This window comes from Semicossyphus pulcher, unplaced genomic scaffold, assembly GCF_022749685.1.
Source record: "Semicossyphus pulcher isolate SPU_LCO1_2020_fin unplaced genomic scaffold, fSemPul1.0.p SCAF_16, whole genome shotgun sequence".
NCBI lineage: Eukaryota > Metazoa > Chordata > Actinopteri > Labriformes > Labridae > Semicossyphus > Semicossyphus pulcher.
Genome location: NW_027211670.1, coordinates 3,660,611 through 3,679,423, shown reverse-complemented (window position 1 = coordinate 3,679,423; position 18,813 = coordinate 3,660,611). Strand labels below are relative to the sequence as shown.

Sequence of the window (18,813 nt, the reverse complement as noted above, 5' to 3'; positions counted from 1 at the left end):
CAGGGACAGAGCCGAGGACGAAAAACAGTTTTACATCTTGTCATACACACTCTGATATGATACTTGTGCACATCTTGATATATATCGGGACCCTTACAAGGACAACCTTGCAGTAGACTGTAATGAAATTCATAGAAGTCCAACAATAAAACTCTCCCACAGAGGTATGGTGTGTGCAAAACCACACACATACGCCTCTGGGCATGTAGACAGCTTGTTTCTTAGCTCATCCGCTCTTATCACGGAGTGTGAATGTGTGTGTTTGTGCCAAAGCAGCCAGGCACATGAAGGATGGTATACATACAGCTTTCCAAATACATCTCCTCCAAAAACAATGGCAACAGTAGCTTGGAACAGGCTGTGCACACACAAACATACACTCTTAGCAAAATGCCACCCAGAAAGACCTATATTAGGAAAAGTGCGCAAGGCAGCTCAGAAATGTAGAACAGTGTCCAATGTTAAAGCCGTCTATCTTTCAGCTAACCTTTATCTGTCTGCCATTCTGTCTCTGTCTGCCCATCTCAGCCAGACCACCCAAATGTCTTGTATGATAATGTTAAATTCCTATATCTGACAGATGAATAGGAACAAAGGATGATATAATACTTAGCTAACAGATGGACTAACTGGCTTAGAAAGACTGAAATCAATCGTGAGAAGGATCTAAAAGGAACCTCATGGGTGTTTATTGTTTCATTATTTCCCTGGCTGGGTTTCCATCTCAATATTTGCATGCAAATCATCATGCATGGACTAAGAAAAGATGAATTGAATTGACATGTTTTGCTGGAGTCTCCTCATTGTTCATGCTTGATTTGAGGTGGGGAGTTTGTTTAAACAAGAAATTATATGATAAATATTGTTGAAAATACATTTGCTGAATAAGTGATGAAGCAAGCTGGATTATTCTCACTGCACAGCAGGCTGACAAATGGCTTTCTGTATTCTGCAATGCTTTTATCATCATGCTGGCAAATTATGTGTAAACCAGATACAATGCAAACTCAACCTATTCCTCATTCCATGTTGAGACTGATTATTTCATGACTATGTATATTGTTTGTCTTGTTCCTGAGAGTCATTGTGAAATCGATGCACGGAGATGCGTCACAGAAGCTTTAGCCTAGTATAGCATTAAAACTGGATACAGTGACAAAATGCTAGTTTAGTTTAAGCAAATAGCTGGTGAGCACCATAAAGCATTTAGAATTAAAGAGATATAAGGTCACATAGGTCATAAAGCCCACCTCCTCCATGTACACAGATGGGACATGAGTCAAACTATAGAATACACATCAAATACATTTTTCTCAAACATGGTTTCTGTCATTATAGTTATTTATTATCATGCAGATTTATGTCCATGTGTTCATTTTTCCAACAACTTTAGTTTTAATGAGTTATTTGGTGCTGTATAAAGGATGATTGACAGCTCTGTTGACAAACATGGCTCCTTCAGCCGATCTGTTCCAGATTAGCAGAGTGGAGGAGGATTGGCGAGAGGAGACATAACTAAAACAATCACAGTCATTGAAGGTCCCATATCTGTGAACGTCTGCTTCAGACCAACACAAGAAGCTGTTCTGCTGTAAACTACACAAATGCGCGGGATCTTTGCTGTTTTTTTTTAAGTTAAGTGTGTGTTTTGGTTAGCGGAAGTGACTACGGCGGCGAGATCTCTACTGCGCAGTCTCTGGCTCCAAAAAACGTCAACAGCAGATTATGGCAGCGTCCGCCTCGGGGTTATCTTGGTTTCAATTTTGTACAATGAGAGTACATGGAGACGCGTCATTCATCTGTAGATACAGTCATTGTTTCCCACATGCACACAACAGGAGTCTGTCATTGTCTGACCAGTTCTCAACTACTGGAGATAATTTGGTTTAGGTGACGGCAGCTCTGGGTCGTTCTTGCACAAGCTGAGTGCAGTGCGTGTGTGAATCAGTCTATATTTCCTCCAGGAGTTTGTGGAAAGCCAATCAGAGCTAAATGAGAATTATTATTAAACTTTAATTCTGGAGGTCAGCAGAAAAAAGACACTAAATGAATGCTAATGTTGCTCTGTGACAACACACAATGGACATTTGCATACAAAATGCTAGCACCCTGGAGTGAATCATTCAACCATAAAATATTAATTTATATTTATAAAAACTGCAGAATGCAAGTAGCAGTTATTTAGAGTTATGAGGAATTAAACCCTTAAACGAGTTAATGTTCATTTCCTGTTGTCACACCAGGAGACTGATCGAAGGGCTGCTTTATCGTTAGGATTATATTAGACAATGACAGTGTTGTTGGATTATTGGATTTTATGTCTTTACCACAAGAGCTGAACATTTAACAATTATACTCTGTCTCTTCCTTCATCCTTTATTATAAAGAAACCAGTACTATCTGCAACTGTCCTCCGATATTAGTCACACATGGTTTAAATCAGAGACAGGCTGACTGTCACACTTAATGTGTGTCAGAAAAAGGAAATGTGAGTGATGGAAAACTCTGTCAGTATATGTGTGTACCTTAAGGAAGTCCTTTTTGTATTGTGCAGGTGTCTTGATACACAGTGACATGTATGTGCTGCAGTCAGAGCACAATACAGGCAAGTCATAGCATTTAAACCAGGTCACTGCATGGACAACAAGCTAATGATGACAGTGTGATGATCTCAAAGTGAGTGCATGTGGCATCATTAAGGAGAAGTGGAGAGAGGAAAAACCACAGAGAACAGACAGATGGAGTGTTTTCGTGCTGAATCAGATCGAAAGCATTTCATCAGCAACACTTTGTACCATCAACCCACTCTGCTGCTTATCTAACCCAAATGTTAACCAAGTTATTCTTCACAGTCATTGTGCTGAATATCTTTCATCTCCTGCAACAATCAGATACTGTGAGGGGATTCTCCTTCTTTACCCCAAGTCAGAGGTCTTAGAGCGTTACAAGGTAGGCAATGACTTTGATGAGCTTATATGTCCTAATGGGAAATCTAACTTCTAGACGACCAACCCTTTTCTTTTAAGTGTCTAAGAGGAGATTCACAGTTTGCTTAAAACTAATAAAGAACCCAAGAAAAGACGACTATTTTCAACACCTAATAAGAGAAATAAAAAAGTAAAAGTGATGCGCTTACGTTCAAAACCTCCAGGAAACTCATTATTTTGTAACCGTGGCAAACTGTATACAAAAATGCTTGCAGAATTTGACAGTCACTGTTTCTTTGTTATAAAACAGCACATTTCAAACTAACTGCTACCAGATCAAATACAATCTAATTCAGTTTACTTGTTAATGCAATAATGCCTGAGGTACTTTGTTTCTGTTATCAAAGAATAACATGCGTGCTTTGTTCCGATAATTGCAGAGCTTGGCATCCTGCTGATACCTTGGCCACTTGCAATCAATCAAAGTACGAGAACACTTACGTAAGATGTTCTCTAAATGGAAAGTATCGATGTCAACTTAAGAGTTAGTGATAGATTTTTACAAGGAAAAGTACGGGGAGAAATACTTCAACTTCAACAACTGACCTCCTTCCATCCTTTCAGCTTTTATAATAACTTAATACCACAATAAGTACCTGAAACAAGGTAGCATACCCATGTATAATTCTATTAGCTTATTAACTACACATGCACATGAAACTTGTTAACTAGAGGCTTCATCTCTGAGGATCAATACCCCCAAAATACTGGAAAATTTTGTATTAACTTTTCAGACCAGATCATTCACAATCACAATAACATTAACAAGCTATGGGTGCCAATTCCACTGGAACAGCAACCTACATCTGATTAAATGAAATCTGAAATCTCTTTCTGTAAGGTAGAAGTCATCCCACTTACTCAGCCCTGCCAGAGGGTAAGGATAATCCACAAGTCTGAGGAGATGCCAAGGGCTAAACAAACACAACGGAGGTGCACATAAATTATACATCTGCAACATTTAACTAAAAGTTACTATCATAGCTATATAATATAGGGCTATATTGTTAAGACTGAAATGCAAGTATCACTTCTTTACCCTGATAACAAAAATAATTGAAGAGTTGGTGCATTAATTATGCAGATATACAAACATTTGGTGCAGTCTGCAGAGATGGTTTTGGCTTCTGTTCTATGTTCTTCACTTGTTTTCAATCAATCACACAAGATCACATACTATTTCTCTTATCTCATCCTGCATGTCTGTTCGACACAGTATCAATGCTCTTAGTTATTTCTTTAAAATATGCTTTTTTACTTTTATCTGTATATTTGTAAATGAAGGGAAATCAAGAGAGACAACCACACACACACACACACACACACACACACACACAAGCAAACAGACAGACAGAGATGATGATAAAGATCAGCTCTTCGTGTGATTAGGAACAAGCAGAGAGCTGCACCTCTGGTGTGATCAGCCAAGCCACGGCTCACACAAGGAAAGTATTGACTTTCTGTGCACGGAGAGGGATTCCCAGCAATGATTAATGAAAGCAGTATTAATTTGGGATGCAGGGTGACTAAACATTGGCTGCAGGATGCTCTGCTCTATTACCACATTGTTATTTTGCTTGAGAATAGGAAGACTTTTACATGGAAACGCATCCTTGTGAAGCTGTAAAACATTCTGCTCACACTTCCGCCCCAACCTTTTTTTATCTTTATTTCTTCTATCTTCCCAGCAGCCCTATCCTGCCACCCACGCTCCCTCGTGCTATCCCTCCATCTGACTGATAATATATTGCCGATCCGCTGACCCACTTGTAGTAGGAAGATAATCGAGCTAATGGAGGAGAACCCAGGTGGATAAGGACGCCAGGACAAGAAAATGCAGCAGTCTGGTCCTGTTGCTGTACATTGCAAGCTTACAGAGAGAAAGAGAGAGAGAGAAGGAGGGAGGGAGGGAGAGGCTGAGAGACCTACTGATGGATTTCCAACAGCAGACAGTTTATTTAATGGCCATCATTGTTCACGGATGCTGTATCCTTGTCTGTGTCCTTTCTCCCTCTCTCTGTCTCGCTCTCTCACTCCCTTTATGACTCTGTTTTATTAATTCAAGGAATACTTCAACACTCAAATATCCTAATTTGCTTTCTGTCTGAGAGTGAGATGAGAAAACTGATCAGTCTCATGTCTGTGCCAAAAGTACAAAGCTGAAGTGGGGACACTTTTAGCCTAGCAATGCCTGCACATACCTAAAGCAATCAAGTAAGTGTGTGTGTAAGTTTGTTTAACCTGTACATCAATAGAAACTTTTAAATGACCATTTGTGGTTTTGGCGAGAATAACATTGTGGTGTCTGGCTGTTGTTTGCCAAGGTATAATTTGGACACATGCATTAACTCGATGAGGGTGCTCAGGTAGGCAGGAGCTGTTTTTTGCTGCTGTTTTGTAAGCAAGCAACAGGCAATTCAGCGTTTTAACCGCTCAGCATCCTCAGCACAAAAACGGCCTCAGCATCAGCTGTGTTTTGGTGCTCTCATTTGAAAATAGTTCAACTTTAGGAGCACCGCTGTGCTAGTCAATGTCACTTCTCCCTCACCGCCCAATCAAACTCAAGAAGGGCAATGATTCCTTTACGTCTGTGTTTTCTTTGTAAAATTTCTGTGAATAAAAGCAAATATTAAGCATACAGAGCAATTTAAAACAGACTCAACGATCAATACCGAGGGAAACGGAAGTGCCGCCAGACAACTGAATCTAGCAACAGTAAGCACCGGTGGGAAGCACTCTGAAATTGAGGTCGTGGCCACTGCATGCCAGCGTTAGTGGACACAGGCCCTTATGCTTCCTCTTTTTGTGCCATTAGGGTCAAAATGTTCAGATATGCTTGCTAGGCTTATTGGTGACTCTTGCCCGTAGGTGTGAATGTGAGGGAGAATCGATGATTGCCTGGCAGGCAGCCCTGGGTGCAACTTAACATTTGTGTCAGCCCAGACACAAACTTTGTTTTAATTTCATATGACTCTCTTTTTTTCACAGTAAAGGTTCTGCGTTATGTACTTGAACATAAGATAACTTGCTGTTTCATTTAAATATTACTTCAGGAAAACAAAAGTAAACATCAATCAGTTTTCTTGCAAACTGCATCTCTAACAGCACGCCCCATTTAACCGTCCACCTTGTAGGTTTGTATGTTTCTCTCTCCCAAATTTTTTTTAATACCTTTCCACCCACTGTAGTCCCCTGCTCTCCCTTCCTCTTGACATCTCTGCCACCCCCGCTCTTCCTCCTTCATCCCCCATTTTTTTCCTTCTTCTGCTGCCTGCTAAACTCGGCTGGAGCCGATTCAAAGTGTCATCAATAAATCATGACGAGATGAAAAGAGAAGACGCTGAGGATTAGGTTCTGTCCTTCTCTCTGTGACTCAATCACAGGTCTGAAATCCAAGAGGATGAGTTGAACATTTAGAAGCCAGTTAAAGGTGCTAAATAAATTAAATTAATCAATGTATTTTTGTAAAATGAACAGCGATATGTTCATATAATTACCTTAAATTTGGACTCAGTTAATGTGATGGGTGCAACAAAGTGGTAGCTGTTGGCCTCAAGGCTAAGCACCAACCATGTTGTGTCTGTCAGGGAGCGTTGTTGTATCCCCCATCACTTGTTATTGCATGTTAGCATTGCTTCATTCTAACAAGGAGATAAATGTTTGTGAACCAGTATTCTTATTTGAATCATAATGAGGTACTGCAGTACAATGTAGCCCAAATAGGTAGGCCTACTGAGTAAGGTTACGGCTGATAGCATGTATTGCGAGCTTGTTACATATGATATAATCGCGAGTGTAATATCAGGAAAGTGTAGAAAAATGCCTTTCATGTAGCCAGGAAGAGAGACATTATGGTAATTTATAGATGATCTATAGATTAGTTTTATAGTCAGACAGCAAAAAGTCTTTTTTTCAGACTCACTAATACAAAAAATGTCTTTTCTCTATGTGGTTCCAGTCCTCAAACATCAGACCAGAAAACCGATTGAGGGAGTCCAATGAAGCAATCGACCCGACTGCCCGAGCTTCTCTTCTTCTCTCTGTCTGCCTTTTTCTGTCAATCTATCACCCTTCCTCCTGCTCCCTCCTGACTCCTCCACTTCCTCCTCAGTTATCCTTTCTGTCTCTCTCCATGAGAAATCCAGCCACAGAGAAAGTGTTACATCAGATCAATGTACTATGGATAGGATTCTATGTCTGCTGCAGTAAGTGCTGGTACACTCTGCTATTCAGACTCCCTCTTCTATTGACGGGGCTACCACTGCACAAATCAATAAATAAATACATATATAAATAAAGCACTCTCTTAACAAGTAATTCAATCGAGAGCTGAGTCGATAATTGGAAGTCAGCTTACCTTCACTGGGGTTTGTTATTTTATATAAAAACAGACTTGCTTTATGTTGCTTTGTTGTCTTGATAAGAATCGATTATTCTGCCTTTTATAGGCTTTGTTCAAAACTCTCTTAGAATAAAGAAACTTTTTTTACGGTAACTTTGCAGTGCAATATTTTTCACTTTATGATTTGTGATAAAGAGCTTCAGGTAACAGATTGTTCAGGCTTCAATCAGCTAACTTACCTCCTGGAGCAATTTAAAAAAGGAACTTTTGACTGTCAAGCAAGCTGACAAAACAGATCAAACACTCGGCCACAGAGCAGGTAAAATTTCAGATTCATTGGCACTGTCATTTGCATTTACTGATATAACTACCGAGAGGTGGGATTGTGGGAATGCAGCAACTACACCTCACAAAAATTCACTTCAACAGAGCAAGAAAATAGCACACTGATTATTAGGAAGCTAAGAGTTTAGACACATTTGGAGGTTAAACCAAATGAGCAACAACATTTAAAAAACTAAATGATAATTCCTTCCCAGTTAGAGTTGTTTTTGTCAATGTCACTGCACTTCAGTGATCTCAGAAATTAACTTTGGCCATTGATGCTATTTACAGGAACAATAGACAAACCTACAACGACGCTCAGAGTCTACAGCGATGCTAGCAACTCTGCGAGGCTGCACTGAGGCACAGCAGTGCCTTGAGCTAAATCCTTATGTCAGCAAATTAACATTTTCTCAATTATAATTTTAAAATGCTGATGTTTAGCAGGTATGATGTTTACCATCAACCATTGTACTTCAGCATATTTCAGCATATTTGCTAATGGTTAGATGAGGCTGATGAGAATGTCATTAGTTTGAAAGGAATTTGGTTAATTACCAAAGTTTGAGACAAACTGATAATGGTGCTAGATGAAAGTTAACAAATCACCAAAGTTGTTTCACTTATTCCTCACCACCTTCTCTCTTTTATCTGAAGTTACCACCAAAGATTAGGACTTGTGCTCTGGGGACCATGGATGTCTGTGCTGATCTTAAAGGCAATGTATCTAATAGCTGCTAAGATATGTCAGGAGGGGCAAGACACATATTTCACGATTACCAAGTTTATAATATGATATATTATTGTTTGATAGCTCAGAGGTTACTTTGTATTATTGTCCAGATGAGTTAGAACAAGATCTTTGAATAAACATACAAATAAGATAAACAGATAAAACAAATCTATGCATAAAAACATCACCTGTCATCGCGCAGTCTTTATTGTACAGATTTAAACCAAAAAAGAGGATATTTGCTTATTAAAACAAAAAGTTGAAAGTGTCAGCACAAGTCATCTGTAGTCATTAAGCAGCCTGAAGCAACTTGTCTATGCACGCAAGGTGCTGTCATCAGCTCTTTCACACTTTGCACACATTCAACTGAGTGATACAAACAAGTTTATGAAAGCAAACTAAGCTTAACAAAGTCAACCACAGATTAAATACTAAGTGATGAGAGGTTATTTCCAGTGATTCAGTTGTTAAATGACTTGTGTAATAAAGTGTTTTGTTAAATCAAAATGTCATTTATCAACCGTGTGTTCATCCACCCCCAGCAAACGGATAGAAACAAAGAAGAAGTAAATCCATCCTGCACTCCCTCAATCATGTACTAGCCAAAAACTCCCTGTACATCTCTCTCTCCTTCTCCACCCTCCACCTGTTTTGTAAACTCATCCCTCCATCACCGCCGCCTGTCTCCCTCCTGACATGGAGGTGATTAGGAGGAGAGAGTGCAGACCTGCTGAAAAAGCAGCTTAGCTGTAATTATCGTCTCGGAAAGAAACAAACAGTTCATCAGAGCCTTCCTCTGCAGGCTTAACAACTGTTGCCAAGATATATTAAATGCTTGACAAACAGCCGTTTCCTAGGTAACCATTGTCTCCTTTTGGCTGGGGGCTCTCTGTATAGATGATTTTTTTTTTTTCTAGTTTGTTCCAAGATGGCAACATACTGTAACACATGTAAATACCAAAACAAATAAACAAATGCATGCTCAAAGCATCCCTCTTAAGCGTACAGACATGGAAGCAGAGTTCATCTCATGTTTCATGCTTTCTGTTACGCTCTGATAAACTCACCAAACCAATAGCCACCATTTTTTCATTAATCATTGTTGTGACATTCTTCTGAGTTATTACAGAGTAAAGAGTGACAAGAAATGTGTTCAGGCAGAGAAAGGGAGATTGTATATTGGCTTTAACAGTTTCAATGTGTGGCTCTGAAAACCATCAGGTGCTAGGATCTTTATTATATTTACCCTGCCTTAAGCACACTTACTGTAGTTAAAGCAACCAACAGTATACAAAGTGGTTGTCTGCACTGCTGCAATGGCCTAGTTTAGCATCTAAGTAGCATATATTTATTCAACAAAGCTGTCATGTCTTTCTTTTTTCAGTTAAAATGACACCTGTTGTTATTGCCTGTTGCTGTACTTTAAATGGCGTAGTTATCACTCTGTGGATCTGGGCCTGAAGATCAGACATTAAGATACTTCCTGCCTAGTTCCATCTTGTACTGGCACTGGATAAGTTGTTCCCTGTGCTGGAACGAACAATGAGGTAGAAGCTTTTATGATCTATGATAAAAGATTTGCACTGATAGAACCGTGCATGCATGAAAAGAGAAGATGGATCAAAAGGGGGGGTGAAGCTCCGGGTTGCTCTAACTGAAAAGACTAATGACGATCTCTGACTGTAGAAAACACTTGCTGTTCCCAGCTATGCTTAACAGGTGTGTAACTGTTGTCATTGCTTTATTAGTCTAATCTTTATTATGTTTATTATAGTTGTTGATTTGCATCTCTGTCTGCCTGTCTGTCTTTCTGTTTGACTCTCTCTTTCGGTTTGACCAGTCAGGGCAGATGTCTGCCTACCGTGAGCCATGTCTACTTCAGGTTTCTGTCTGTGTTTTCCCTCCAGGTTACAAAATGCTTGCTCATTGTTGGGCCACTGTAAATATTACCATAACAAGCAAAGTCGTGGTCTTCTCTATGTGTAGAGTGTCCTGAGATAACCTTTGTTGTTATTTGATATGTATATAAAATTGACCTGAAATGACAAGGCACGCACACACACACACACACACACACACGCACACACACACACACACACACACACACACACACACACACACACACAGAAGTAAATGTGCCCTGCTCCTGCTCCTGCTCCTGCTCCTGCTGATGGACAACAGAAGCTGTGGCAGAAGGATGGCATTAAAAAGCAGCGGGGGATGAAGTGTGATGAAAATGTCAGACCGAAACCAGCAGGTTATGTTCTGTAACATGTTTAATCAAATTACAGTGTGCATAGCTGTGTGTGTATGTGTGTCACTGTATGACTCTCCCCCAGCCACTGTATTTGTGTGTATAGTTATTGTTTGTATAATTAATCCTCCCTGTGTGTGTTTGTTTCTATGTTTGTAAGTGTATTATGTGCTTTGATTTTTACTTGTGCTGTCGTGCATGGGTTTTAGGTGAGTTAAAAAAGCTTCTGCATTCACTCATTGTAAAATCTGATCTCGGTCTCTTCAGCTGTTTGACAGATTCTGAGCTCTTAAAAATTTAAGAGAGTGCTTGCTTCCAATTTTAAGTTAAAAGGCTTTTATGGGACATTTAGAGTAAATTTATTTAAAGACAAACCCAGCGGAGTATACAGGGAAGAAGACTGATGTTACTTAGAGGACTGGTTTTAACTGCTTCATGCTTTAAATCCAATGTTGTTTGATGTGCTGTGGTAGCAGCAAGCAAAACAAGCCTTGCTGCTTGTTAAAATGTAGTTAGACAATCACATTTACAAGTTGGAAACATCTATTACACCCCTGGTTCTGTGTGTGTTCATGAATCTGTCTCTGCACCCTGAAATCCTGACACCCAAATTAATTACTATTCAAATGTGTTGCCTGTTTGTGCTTTAATGGCTTTTTGTGCAAGCCCGCAGTGTTTCTGCAAGGTTCAGTTTGGCCACCTATGTATGAGTGTGAGTGTGTGTTTGTGTGTGTACTTGCATAACTCACCCAGCCAAAACGATGAAGAAGTCCAAGCGGTTCCATGTGTCTCCTAGGTAACACTTCTTGCCAAAAATCCCCAGAGCCAGCATCTTGATCACCATCTCAATGGCAAAGAACGCAAAGATGAAGTCATCAAAGTCCTGTAGAGAAAAGAGAAAGACGCACAACATACAAGTTAGCCTTTTTATTTAAAATGAACCAGTGATCCGTTGGTGGCCCCAGATAAAAAGTCACAGGATCACCAAAGTTATTTCATGACATCATGAAGGGAACACAAAAGTTTGAAGCAAATGTTAAGGTTACCCATCCAAAAGTCCTGAGACGTTCACTCAACAAAAATCATCAAGGTGCGAAAAGTCAGGGAAACCTCAAAGACATTAGGATACATGGGAATCATGGATGTCTGAATTAAAGGTCCAAAACATTAGTTAGATGTGTAAGCCTTTTTACTGGATATTTATATAACCTGCTGGAGGCATTAATGAATAGTCATGTGATCACAAAAGTCATGAGGCTTCACCCACTTTCATTTATGATAGTCAGCGATGAGTGATTGTTTTTCTCGACTTTTGGTTGGTGAACGGAAGGAATTTTCAAACATCCCTCAAGGTCAAGAGCTATCTCTTTACAATTCCTGCCATGATGAGTGTCAATGAATCATACACATAGTCGGCATAATGGTCAATAATGATAATGGATGGATGAAGTCCTTATTTAATATTCTTTGAAAAATACAAAGTAATAACCCAGTATATGACTTTGAGCTATTGATCGATGAGCAATACATGTTAATGTTTTAAAGAACAAGTAGGGGATGTCTCACTCATGCTCTGAGCCGTCTCAAAAAATATAAACATTATAATAAAGATATGATAATCAGCTAATGTCATATGATATACCAATGTATTGCAATGTATAATACAGGCTCCAATTTCAGTCATGTTTGATGTTTAGAAATTGACAGTAATGTGTAAAGTGTTCTGCAGGGAACCCTCTTTCCTCTGCGATCCTCACTCAGGAGGCCAGGCTCGCTGTGGGAGTGAGGAGGAGAAGAGAAAAAAGATAACAGCCTCCTCGCAGCTATGCTGAGTGTCTTGCTCAAGGACACTTAAAGAAGCCAGATGATTGCCGACAGTAAGGGTGATCCAGCCTAATGAAGGTTTTGCAAACCATGAGGCCACCTAACTGCCTTAACAGACACTCAAGTGACAAATGGCATCCGATCCAGAGTAAACAATGTAATAACCGGGAACGAGCCGCTCATTGCATTAATCAGTATTCCTGCCCTCATTACTGTCTGTCTGTATGACTGAGCTCCAGCTCTCCAGGTCATTATAAGACTGGTCTGAAGAAGAAAACAAGGGCGAGAGAATGAGGATGGAGGTTGGAAAGGAATTAAAGACAAGATAAACATAATTCTTGAAATAGGAAAATCAATAAATAAATTTTAAAGGCAGAAGAGAAGGAATTGGAAATGAGGAGGGAAAATTCCAGCTCAAAGTCAAAAAATAAAAGAAGAATTCTGGAGGAAGATCAAGGCAGAGGACACCCACTGATAGATGAGTCATCCAAACATGAACAGAGAAATGTATAAATATATCAAATCCTGTTAGCTTGGGCAGAAGCTAGCCTCTTGCTGCTCTCAAGTTCATGTACAAAAATGTCAGTTCACATGGGAATGTACATGTGTGTTTAAGTGTGTGTGTTTGTGTGTATGTTCTCATCTGTCTAATCTCTGGAGAGCGTTCATGCATGTCTAAAAAACCAACTTTTCTCAACATATAAGGTTATGCTGCTATTTTCAGGGCATACAATATATCTTTTGTACGGTGCAAACAGTGGCACCAAAAACGTTTACACCCTAATACTGACCAAACATCACTAGATGTTCTACACGCCACCTATTTGTCCCATAGAGGCAGAAGAGCCTCCGAGCAGATTGTGCTGTGATTCCCATATCCCTAAAGAAAAGGAGTCTTACTGTTGTATATGCGATTATATGCACTGTCATCTCGCAAACTTGCCTTTATATACACAATATCATACTTTAACTTAATGGGGAGAACTATGGTTAGCACTGAATTTCACTGTGTGAAATAGACTATTTACCACTTGGTTTGATGCTCTAATGTCTGATTCAATGTGAAGGTGTACAAGTCTAATTTAATTTTTATTATATATATATATTTTTTTATGGGGCATTCTGCCTTTAAGGTTTTCAATATAACACACTCAAATAAGACAAATGATGGTCTATGATTGCAGGTGAATGATGATAACACATTTTCTCATACATACACATTCGTGCACAGCTATGACGGAGGGGACTATCTGGGCTTTTAGGTGATTGAATGATCATCACCTGATATCTTCTTGCAATTTGGACTCCCTAAAGCACTGTCAGTCATTGACCTTTTGGACTGAGTGTGACAGGCAGGTGCTTTATCCATGACACATGGTAATGCTAATTGCTTCTCTTCACTTGTTATCATTCTGCTTTATTTAGAATGCAAAACACACAGGAAGCTTGTGGTATTCATCATAGTTCTAGCCTTCATTGTGCTGGTTACAGCCCACTCAGAAGGAAGTGCTAGTGTTGCAACAAGAATGAAACCTTCTATTGGCTGCTCAAAAAAGAAGGGAGTAAAGTGTTCAATGGAGGTGGCATTAGAGCATTACAGTCGATATGTTCAAATTTGACTTTATATATTGTACCTGTCACTTTTGTAAATGTTTTTGCTAATTGTTATTCTCTATATTCATGTGATTTAATTTTGAAGCACTTTGGCCTGGATCTTAGAATAAAACGTGCAATACAAATAGAGAAATATAATACAGGAATTAAAAAAACACAAATTGTCCAAATCGTATTTAGGAGGAGCGATGAGGAATCAATGCTGGAAATGAAACAGTGGACTAGATCTTTACCCCTTTAAGCTTGGCAGGAGGAGTCATGTTGTTTTGTTTACATATGCTTTGTGGACATAAAGACGACTTACTACTGTGCTCCCTGGGAATAGTTAGTGGGGGAGTGTGGTGTATTGCTCTTGGTACAAACCATCAAGACCTTGTACTGTCAGAGTGAGAACTGTGTCCATATTTTTGGACAAGTCAAACCATTTTCCAGTGGTTGATGGACTCCACATAGTTTGACCCTTGTCACTGATCCTGTTTGTGACATGCATAGATAAAATCTCAATGCAACGAAGGGACTGTCAGGTTTAGGGACCTAAGGACTGTGGCTTCATCAGACCATGATCTTCATTACACAGTGGGGCAGTTTGCATGTATGAAGAGGCCGGGATGAGTGTCACAATCACAAAGTCATAAGAATTGGTTCTCTACCAGAAAATGGTGGATTGCTACCTCAAGAGAAGAGCTTATTTATCTCATGTAGCTCACGAGGGAGGGTGAAATGTAGTGTAAGATGGACAGGCAGTGTGGTGCGATGTCAGCAGTTATGTGGGTGTTACACAATTATATATGATTAGGGTGCCTCCTGGGCGCTTCCCTTTGGAGGTGTTCCAGACAGGTCTGACTGGGAGTGACCCCTGGGTAGACCAAAAATTTGCAAAAGGGATTATATATCTTCTCTAACTAAGGAACGCCTTGGGGTCCCCCCGGAGGAGACGGAGAATATTGCTTCGGAGAGGGATCCCTAGAATACAATGCTCAGCATTCAGTCACCGCAGCCTGACTCCAGATAAGTGGAAGATGGATGGAATGGATGGGTTAAAGAAGAATAATGTATGTTTTTTTTTAATATTATATATTTGAATTGCAAAAAGTTTTTTCTAAGATATATTTATGTACATAATTTCAACTAAATGTATATGTGAATGGTTTCTGTCTGCTTTGATATAAAAGAACCAACGATGACGTTTTAACACTGGACCTTCTTGTTGGAACATTTTCTGTTAAAGAAATATAATGAAGACCAACTATAAACTATAGCAAATGTTGGAATGAGCTTGCATTGTTTGAAAAGCAAAGATGTTACTCCCTGCTGAGAATAAAATGGCTCTCTTCTAATACTCCATGTTTCCTCTCCTTTCTCTTTTGTTTAATGAAAGAGTCGCTTGTCTGGTCTCTGCTGGGGAGTAATTACTCATCAATTTTGCATTAGCTAAAGCCTGCATGCCTGCAGAGCCCATAATGTAAGGAACCCTCTTAAGAATCAGGGTGATTGGGACCATATCTTTACTGTCAGACTGTCAAATGCAAACACACTCTGCGCACAGCTGGGATTAGAATTCATGGATGTCAACAACACATGCTGGCCTGAGGCATTCCCAGAGGTGCGTACTGGTGTGGCAGCACATGGTAAGAATCTGCAATCAGGATATTGATTCCCTTTAAGGTATAACATGCATCAGTGGAGCGTGAAACGTGCCACATGATTTTACTGAACACAGACTTAATATCTAAACATACAAGAAAAGCTCTTTACATATCACATCAATCACAGGCTGAGGTCTCCGAGGCTCCCTGACTTTGATGATACTAAGCTGACTATTTACCACAATGGAAATGTGTGTGTGTATACTGTCACCATGGTTCACTGGTGGTACATGTGAAGAGCAGAGAATCTACACACACACACACCCACACACACACACACACACACACACACACACACACACACACACACACACACACACACACACACACACACATATGCTTGCCTCAGAGAGAACAGACACCAGTGACCTATGCTGAATGGCTCAGTGCTCACATTATCCCTAATTTCTACCCTCCACTGCTTTCTCTCTATGTAATGAGACTTACAGAGAAACACTAATTTTGAACTGCACTGGAAAATATTTTAGCAGCTTTTAGAGTATCTGCAGAGAATAATTAGATTGATGCATAATATGAAAACAAAAGTGAAAAGTTAATTATGCTTCATCATCCAGCCTAATCCCAGTACTGACAAGCCTCATGAAATTGGTTTTCATTTTGTGTGACAGTCACAAAAGTGCGAGGCCACCAAATGACAGCAAAGATCTTGTGGGGAGTACAGTTTAAAACTCTTTGAAACTGGGAGGCATAAATCTGCAAATGTTAAGACAAATTCAAATAGTGAATGAAGTTATGAAAGACCATATTGTTTGGCAAGCTGAAAACCATTAATGTGTATATTATAACTCAAACTAGTTTAAAAAGGACAACTTTTTATTCAGGTGTTCCATATCGTCACTTTCCTAAAATAATGAATTTTTTGCCTAAATCATCTCCTCATGATGCTGGCCACCTCTGGTAAAATCACCTACATCCTCAGTTGAACAGATCATGCGATTCTACCGCTGTAGTATAATGGCCTATGTCAAGAGTGTGACTTAGGTTGTTTTATTTTGCCTGAAGCAAAAGACAATGTGACTTTGGCAATTTTACAAGCTTTTCAAGATGGTGGCTGCTTCAAGAAGAACAGAAATCTACCGAGCCACTGAAGTTATTTCCATGACTCAGGGCTCATCCCATTGGTAAGTGATGAGGTTTACTATAATATTGGCTAGGCTATAAATATTGCACAGTTATTCAGTCTTTTTAGTCAGCATTTTAGTCAGCAACATAACTAAGTCCATGAAGCTAGCATTTAGCAAAGAGTGGAAAGGCTCCAGAATCTGTGGCTGTTACAAGTGATCGGCTTTCTGTTAACCCCTTTCTGTCTTTTCAAACAAAATTTCATCTACAGTTTTTGTCCAATTTTTCCACGTTACATGATCTAATTAAGAGAGATTTGAATATACCGTATTGTAATCTAACAGCTAGAAATTATGTGTATAACTATAACTATAACTATAACTATAAATTTCCAGTTCTATTACGCAATGTAAACAATCCATGTGCCAACTGTATATAAGCTGTGCGCTCAGTACCAAACTTCCAGCTCCCTGGCGATCTCCCTCCAGCAGGCTGCACAATATTATACTGAAATGAGGAGATATTGTCTATCTAACTCTGTACGTCCCTACTGTAAATACATTGAATGTCACGGTTTATAAAGCTTATAAAATATGATGTCATTTGGTAACGAACGATCGTTTTGATCGCTACGTCATTAATAACGTCCCTCGTGCCCAAATCATTGCCGATAGCCGATAGCACGGATAAGAATGTTTCCATGTGCTCTGCCAATCAAGGAGAGAAAGTTCCAGGACCTCCTGTCAATGAAACACGACATGCCCGTCGAGTGTCATCACTTCTTTGAAAATTTGCCACATTAATAAGCATCATTCAAGAACCCAGCAAAGAAGAGCTGGAGGGAGAAGTGAGGAGTACATGCATCTTCAGCATTATGTTTAGTTAGTTTGTTAGTTATGCTTTATTGTTGACAGAGTTTAAGGTTTAAAATTGCTTAAGTCACAAAGGCATGTTCAAAAATGTGCCTAAGTCATTTATTCCTCTTATGTTATATAATTGACAGAAAATGTTATTAGTACGTCAGTAGTCATCTATTGTCATAAACCTTTTGAGTGAAATTAGTATTAAATATCATATATTCAATATTTGTTTCAGTTTTTTGTGTTTTCTGAAAAACTGAAAAAATGACTTAGGCCATAATTTTACGAGGGTGTCGATATGTTGCTGTTTATATTCAGTGCTGCAGTGGTTTAGCATTGACTCTACAAGGCAATCATTTGTCAATGAATAGTGTTGGCAGTACTGTTAAGTCTTTCTCTTTTGTTTTTCTGTGGGTGGCAGGTAACGCTGCTCATGCTTCTAAATTTATTCCAAACAAACCGGTTGCTGCTGCCAGAAATGGAAAAGCCTTTACTTCCTTTGCACCAGACGAACCCTGTAAAGACTCACCAGACACTGACTGTTTTAGGTAGCAACAAACTACTGAGCCATGGAAATAAGACCAGCTACCATAGGTCAAAGTCAAAGTCCAAAGTGTCTATATGGCTTCACTATTTCCTTGATAAATTAATGACAATATCTGGATGGGTTCTAAAGCCCAAAAACTCATCACACTCTCATTTAATTAGCTTAAAGAAAATTGTTGAGCAGGCTATATCAGGGGCGTACAATTGGGTAGGGAAATTACTGAATTGTCCCTACAGTAATTTTGTCCAAAAATTAATATATAATAAGCGTAACTGTTGCATTATCAATCTGCAGAGAAGTCGTGTATGAGACAGCTCACTCTCTGTCACTGTAAACGAGGTCTCCAGTTTATACAGCGGAACAACATGTGTCATGTTCAAATGGCCACTTTCTGCGCCGCGTCCGCACTGTGCATATGCATGCGCACTCTCTCTCTCTCCTTGAGGGAATGCTGTTCATTATACATACTAATATTAGTTAATATATAGACTGTTAATCGGGATATATTTCAATGAAATCCCTGATGAGGACTTTGCAGGCTGTGGAGAAATTCAAGCCTCCATATCCGCGGAGCGCTGTCATCACAACGCTGGCATCTT

At 39.4% G+C, this 18,813-nt stretch overlaps 1 protein-coding gene across 7 annotated transcripts in view; it reads right to left on the bottom strand.

Annotated features, from left to right (window-relative positions):
* The window catches only part of cacna1g (calcium channel, voltage-dependent, T type, alpha 1G subunit), a 146,113-nt gene that overhangs the window by 118,390 nt on the left and 8,910 nt on the right, over nt 1-18,813 (bottom strand). For all 7 annotated transcript variants that reach the window (XM_069664473.1, XM_069664477.1, XM_069664478.1 and 4 more), the window contains exon 2: nt 11,390-11,523. In XM_069664473.1, coding sequence (XP_069520574.1) covers nt 11,390-11,523 — 134 coding nt within the window. The remainder of the gene's footprint in view (nt 1-11,389; nt 11,524-18,813) is intronic.